General features: G+C 53.9%; 2 protein-coding genes across 4 annotated transcripts in view; both read left to right on the top strand.

Annotated features, from left to right (window-relative positions):
- The first annotated feature begins 486 nt into the window (after positions 1–486).
- Cd27 (CD27 molecule) lies at positions 487–4,215 on the top strand. Its single transcript, XM_004643587.2, has 5 exons — positions 487–764; positions 901–1,032; positions 2,728–2,892; positions 3,435–3,554; positions 3,780–4,215. Exons 1-5 carry the CDS (start codon positions 629–631, stop codon positions 3,902–3,904), a joined length of 678 nt encoding a protein of 225 aa, XP_004643644.1. The 5' UTR covers positions 487–628; the 3' UTR covers positions 3,905–4,215.
- A 643-nt stretch (positions 4,216–4,858) lies between these two features.
- Tapbpl (TAP binding protein like) overlaps positions 4,859–5,838 on the top strand; it is a 7,318-nt gene continuing 6,338 nt past the window's right edge. For all 3 annotated transcript variants that reach the window (XM_023703740.1, XM_004643586.2, XM_023703739.1), the window contains exon 1: positions 4,859–5,042. In XM_023703740.1, coding sequence (XP_023559508.1) covers positions 4,973–5,042 — 70 coding nt within the window. In that variant the 5' untranslated portion in view covers positions 4,859–4,972. The remainder of the gene's footprint in view (positions 5,043–5,838) is intronic.

The raw sequence follows: 5,838 nt of genomic DNA, 5'->3' as shown, positions 1-5,838 counted from the left end.
ACATAAGATTAACTGTAGTAACCTGGACAGGGGGCCGTGTGGGCACCTGGATGTCCAAGTCTGTAAATAAGAGATGTGAGCGGCTATGTTTGACCACACTTTTTGTAAAAAAATCCTCAAGGGAGAGAGAGACAGTAACAGAGACAGAGACAGAGACAGACAGAGAGACAGAGATAGACAGACAAAGAGACAGAGAGACAGTAACAGACAGATATAGAGACAGACAGAGATAGTAACAGAAACAGAGACAGACAGAGAGACAGAGAAACAGAGAGACAGACAAATAAACAGAGAAGCAGAGAGAAAGAGACAGAGAAACAGAGACAGAGAGACAGAGACAGAGACAGAGACAGAGAGAGAGGAAATATCTTTGAAGAACAGGCTGTGTCAGTTTGCCCTTTAACGCCCTCCTCCCTGCTACTCAGAAAAGGGGAAGGAGGTGGAGGATGCTGCTGTGAGAAAAAAAAAAAGACCTAGCCACTACAGAGCTTTGACTGCCACCTGAGCACAGCTTGCCACTGAAGCAGGGCAGCTCTCACACTGTGGCTGCTGCCCAGGAAGGACAACGAGGCACCAGTGCCCAGCACTCAGCTACTGGCAGGCAGACGCAGCTCCCTGGGTGGCAGCGATGCCCTGGCCCCCTCCTGGATGGCTCTGTATGCTGGGGACCTTGCTGGAGCTCTCAACTGCCCTGGCCCCTGAGAGCTGCCCCGAGAGGCACTACCGCTCCCCAGAGAGGCTGTGCTGTCAGATGTGCAGTCCAGGTAAGGCAGGCCGCGTGTGCCAGGTACGTGGGGACAGGACCTGCAAATGGGGGAGAAGTGGCTCATGGCAGCCCCACCGCCCTGAGAAGAAGACCAGCAGCTTCTCTCAAGCTGACCTAAGGGCCTCTGCTCACAGGGACATTCCTGGTGAAGGACTGCAACCGGCACTCAACAGCTACTCAGTGTGACCCGTGTAAACCAGGTGCTTCCTTCACTCCAGACTACCACAGTCGGCGCCACTGCGAGAGCTGTCGCCACTGCCACTGGGGTGAGACAGGCAAGGGTGTGGGGGTGACCCTGGAAAATAGCACTGAGGAGAAGCAGGGTGGGAGGCCAACACAGGGAAGGCGGTGGGCACTGGATACCCTGGGTAAGGCAGGTATCAGTGCGGGGCTACCTATGACTAGGGGAGGGGGAGCAAAGCTTGGGGAGCTGGTAAGAAGGGGCCTAGGGATAAGAGCTAGTGGCCCCCACTCTGATCCCAGACCCCCCAGTGCACGCACAGGTCTCCTCTGAGAGACAGCCTCCGGATCTCAAAGTATCCAGATAGCACCTGGCTACAGGAGGCTCCTGGAGACCCCAGCACAGCGCACTTAGCTCTGTGTCAGTGTTCACATCTTTAAGAGGAGGAAGTGCCTGAAATTAGCTGGCTTTTGTGCACGGGTTAAACAAGTAAATGGATTCTCAGTCCTGCAGCCAAGGGCACTTCATCCACAGTGAGGAGCCTGACACCTTCCTCAGCCCTATCCTTTCCCTTTCAGCAGATGCCCTAACAAGCCCCCTACACTGCCACGCTTGTCCCCCCCCCCCGCATTGTCCCCAGTGTCTCCCACTCTTCCCTAATGGATCCTTGACCAGGTGGGCTCAGAGTTCCTAGTCAGCCACAAATTCCAGTAGCCGCCCAAAGTCAGAATTCATAAGAGGCCACAGGGCAGCTAGGATGGGAAAGAACCTATCTCTCCTGTGTCTAGATAAAAGGCCTAAGGAAAGGAAGTATTAGGGTTGAGCGTACTCCTGGTGTCCTCCCTTCCTGGGCCTCTCTTCCACCTGTCATGGCTCTCAGGACACCAAGGCTCTAATAACTACACAGCTGTGAGGCCCCTGTTCAAGCCTGTCCCATATCCAAGTGTTGCTGTCCTCTGATACTCCTTCCTCTCAGCCCCAAATACCTGCCAACCCAGCCTTGAAACCCCCCCCCACCAGCATCTGACCCCCACACTGGAGAAAAATTCATATTTTAAAGGTAAAAGAGCCGCGTGTGGTGGTATACGCCTGTAATCCCTGCACTTGGAAGGCTGGCAGGAGGATTGCTGTAAATTCAAGGCCATAAGTGAGTTTAAGCCCAGCCCAAACTATATAGTGAGAACTTGTCTCAAAAAGAAGGCTAATGGCAAAGGATGTCTGTAATCAGTAACTCTCTAGTGAAGTTAAAAACCTATCAGGCCTCACAGCAGCACCATTCCAACTGCTGAAATTGGGAAGCCACACGGCTATCGACGGGTTCCCCCAGCACTCAGAATGAATGCTCTGCAATTTGGATCGGCCCCAGGGATGAACTGCACAAAGGGGCTCAGGAAAAGAAGCCAGACAGAATAAGTCCACACCGCACGATCCCACTTACGGCTTGAATTTAGGATACGTATACTTCTCTGTACGTGTATCGTATTTCAGTAGAAAGTATCCATGAGTAATGAAAGAAAATGATGTAAGTTATTTCTGCTTTGCAATTTCCATTTTTGAGCCTAGGAATGTTCTGAAGTGACCAACTTTCTTCTTTAGTAACAACCAGAATAATAGTGGAGCCCACAGGTGGCCACAAGGGAGGGGTAGGCCCTCTTAGGGGTGGAGTGAGACAGAGGGAATGGAAAGAGGTCGCGTCCCTGGAATGGGCTGGGGACTGAACATGTGGGCCCGTGGGTGGTTGAGGTCTGAGTGTCCTCTGAGCCCGACCTTCTTCCGCCAGGTATCTCCATTCACAGCTGCAACGTCACCACCAACACCCAGTGTGCCTGCCCCCAGGACCGGCAGTGCAGGGACGAGGAGTGCACCGAGTGTGACCCTCTTCCAGGCCTGACCACTCCTCCCCGAGGCCCACACCTTCTACCCAGCCATTCACCTTATGCCAAGAGTAAGTTCCAGCCCCTGCCCCCAGTGTCCAGTCACTTGAGATAAGGGTGACACCTCAGCCAGTGCTCCTCACACTCACCCCAGAGAAGTTCCTGGCCAGCCTGTTCCTGCCTTCCCAGCAGCACTTGGGCCTGTAGCCCAGTGTGCCCTGTAGGGCTCACCCAGGCTGCTTTTCCAGAGGCGCTGCAGGCCAGGACAGTCAGAGTTGTGCAAACTCCAGCTGACATCAGGCAGTTGCCAGTCCCAGCTCTCACCGCCCCCTGGCCATGTGAGTTTTCTCTCTAATCCCCAGTCCCAGAGAGAAAGCACAGAGGCCCAACAGGATATTCCTAAAGGAAGGGTAAGATAGCTCAGTACAATAAGCGCTTGCCTAGCAAATGCAAAGTCCTGAGTTCAATCCCCAGTACTACAAAAAAAAAAAAAGGAGGGGTGAGAAGGGGAGGCAACAGAGTCTACTGAGAGAGACAGGGTAGGGTAGAGTTGGGGGGACAGGAGGGCAGGGCTAGACCCTCCCAAGACCCCTGTGTGCCCTGCTTCTCACAGCCCAGGGGTCCCTGTGCAGCTCAGAATGTATCCGCCTCTTTGTGATCTTCTCTGGAATGCTTTTGGTTTTCACCCTGGCTGGAGCCCTATTCCTCCACCAACAGAGAAAATGCCAATCAAGTAAGAGACAGAACCCAGGCCTTCCATCCCGGCCCTGTGCCATACCTGCCACCACAGCCCTGCTGCCCATACCTGGAACCCCCAAAGCACCTCTGCCCCAGCCTCACCAAGCCCAGTCCCTACGCTTCCATTCCTCATCCTGGTGCCCTCCTGACAGCCCTGAGCTCACCTCCTTAGCTTCTCTCCTCCTGCTTCACTTCCTCTCTCCACTCCCCTCCTCTGTAGACAAAAGAGCAAACCCAGAGGAGACTACAGAGCCCTATCCCTACAGCTGCCCCCGGGAGGAGGAAGGCCACACCATCCCCATCCAGGAAGACCACCGGAAGCCAGAGCTGCCTTCCTACCTCTGAGCAGCTGGGTGGGAGATAAGGTCTCACTGCAACAGGGCTGGCTTCTTCTCTGCCCCACTGGCCATGTAAAGTGAGCTCAGGGTCTATTCCAGTCCATCCTGTCCTTGAGACCCCTTGCTGTATACACATGACAGAGTGCCTGTCCTCCACTGGTGGTGACCAGGGCAAGAGCCCAGCAAGTCTGGTTCCTGCACTGCAGGAGGGCCTGGGCTCTGGCTGTAAAACACTTCTAGCAGTGAAAGCCCCAAGTGCTATATCCTTGTCTCAAAAAACGAGGACAAGGGGGCAAAAGAAAAGTGACAGCACTGTTTCTCTAGTGTGAGAAACTGAAAGTGTAAATAAGGACCAAAATGAATATCAGGTATTGTGAAATAGGAAGAAAATATTTAAATGGGGAGGGAATAAAGAAGGGGGAAAAGTAAAAGTAAAAATAAATAAATAAGTGAGAAAAGGAAGAAAAAATGGAAACAAAGCTTTTGTAAATGCAGAGGAGAGGAGGGGTTGAAGGGAGGGAGGGAAATGGGGGGAGGAATCTAGTTGTATCCTGTACAGGTACAAATTCTCTTCGATGAATGTGATCATTTTGTATATCTAAAATGTACCAATAAAATCTAATTAAAGAAAAAAACTGGTGACAGACTCCCATATCGTAGCTCTCCAGCTTCCTCTCTGCAGCTCCAGTGAGACAGAGCAGAGCAGGTGTGGCTCCAGCAGAAAAGGGGGACAGTGCCCAGGCCCCCAGGAATCCGCTCTGGCTCTGTCGCTGCTGGTCCGTCCCCTCAGTTTACACCCCCACTTCCCTGGGACTCGAGGGAAGCGAATGAGTGCCGTGAAAGCACTTGTAGACTTGGGGTTCAGGGAAAGTGGAAGGACGGGGAGCTGGACCAACACCCCACCTGGCTTTGCCTAGAGGCAAATGCAGCCACAGTGACTAGGAAAGAAAGCGAAAGCGAAAGCGAAGTCCAAAGAGGACCGGCGGGCCAAGCGGGGGCTGCTGCAGAGCTCTCTGCAGGCCCTGTCACCAGCGCCTCGGGCAGCTGCCGGGCAGCTGCCGAGAACAGCAGCCTCATGGGCGCGGAGCGGGGCTGGTGGCTGCTGCTGTACGCGGCTCTGTCTGGAGCGGCGGAAACCGGAACACGTGAGTGGGGGCCCGAGAACTGGCTGGGGAGGCCCCGGCCAGGGGGGCCCAAGTGGTCACCCTCGCCGGGTTCCAGAAGGGTCTGGGGGCCAGGACAGGCTTCTAAGACTCCAGGCCACAGGCTCATGGCCCTCAAGTTAAGGGACCGCAGGTATGGGGAGAGGGGCTGAGGACCCTGCGGGAGAAAGGATGAGGAGGTTTCCTCTCTGGAAGTGGCAGGGAGCCACAGTCCTGCCGAGGGGGAAGGCACTAGCCTGGGAGTGGCTCCCCAGCCTGGGAAACTCTCCAGAAGGGGACGTGATGGGGTCGGGGAGGCCACCGCAGTGGCGGAGAGCAGAACAGACCCCGCCTGCTGGAAACCAGGAAGACGCCTGTCACCCAAGAGCAACAACAGTGGCTGGCTCCTTCCCGCAGCACCGTGTGCTCACTTACTAGTTTTTGCTGATAATCCCTTTAACTGAAAAGGGTCTTTCATTAATAATTGGAAAAGTGTAAAAGTGCAAACTCTTCTAAGGAAGGCGGATCTAAATTTTTTTTTTTTCTTGGTACCAGGGATCAAACTCAGGATCTTGCACTTGCCAGACAGGCACTTATGCCACTGAGCTATATCCTTGGCCCTAGAATTTTAAATAATTCACAGCAGCCGGGCAGAGTGGCACACACCTATAATCTTAGTACTTGGGAGGCTGAGGCAGGAAGATGGCTGTGAGTTTAATCAAGGCCAGCCTGGGCTACTTAGCAAGTTCATGGCCAGCCTGATCTGCATAGCAAGGCTCTGAGAAGAAAGGAAGGAAGG

Source organism: Octodon degus, unplaced genomic scaffold (genome assembly GCF_000260255.1).
Source record: "Octodon degus isolate 3935 unplaced genomic scaffold, OctDeg1.0 scaffold00178, whole genome shotgun sequence".
NCBI lineage: Eukaryota > Metazoa > Chordata > Mammalia > Rodentia > Octodontidae > Octodon > Octodon degus.
The sequence above is the reverse complement of the archived record's forward strand: the minus strand, read 5'-3'. Positions and strand labels throughout refer to the sequence as shown.

Bases quoted from the DNA above. Each gene is read 5' to 3' on its own strand.
- Cd27 (XM_004643587.2), top strand. From the start codon at position 629: ATGCCCTGGCCCCCTCCTGGATGGCTCTGTATGCTGGGGACCTTGCTG. The intron at 765-900 runs GTAAGGCAGGCC...CTCTGCTCACAG, and splicing joins CTGTCAGATGTGCAGTCCAG to GGACATTCCTGGTGAAGGAC. The intron at 3,555-3,779 runs GTAAGAGACAGA...CCTCCTCTGTAG, and splicing joins ACAGAGAAAATGCCAATCAA to ACAAAAGAGCAAACCCAGAG.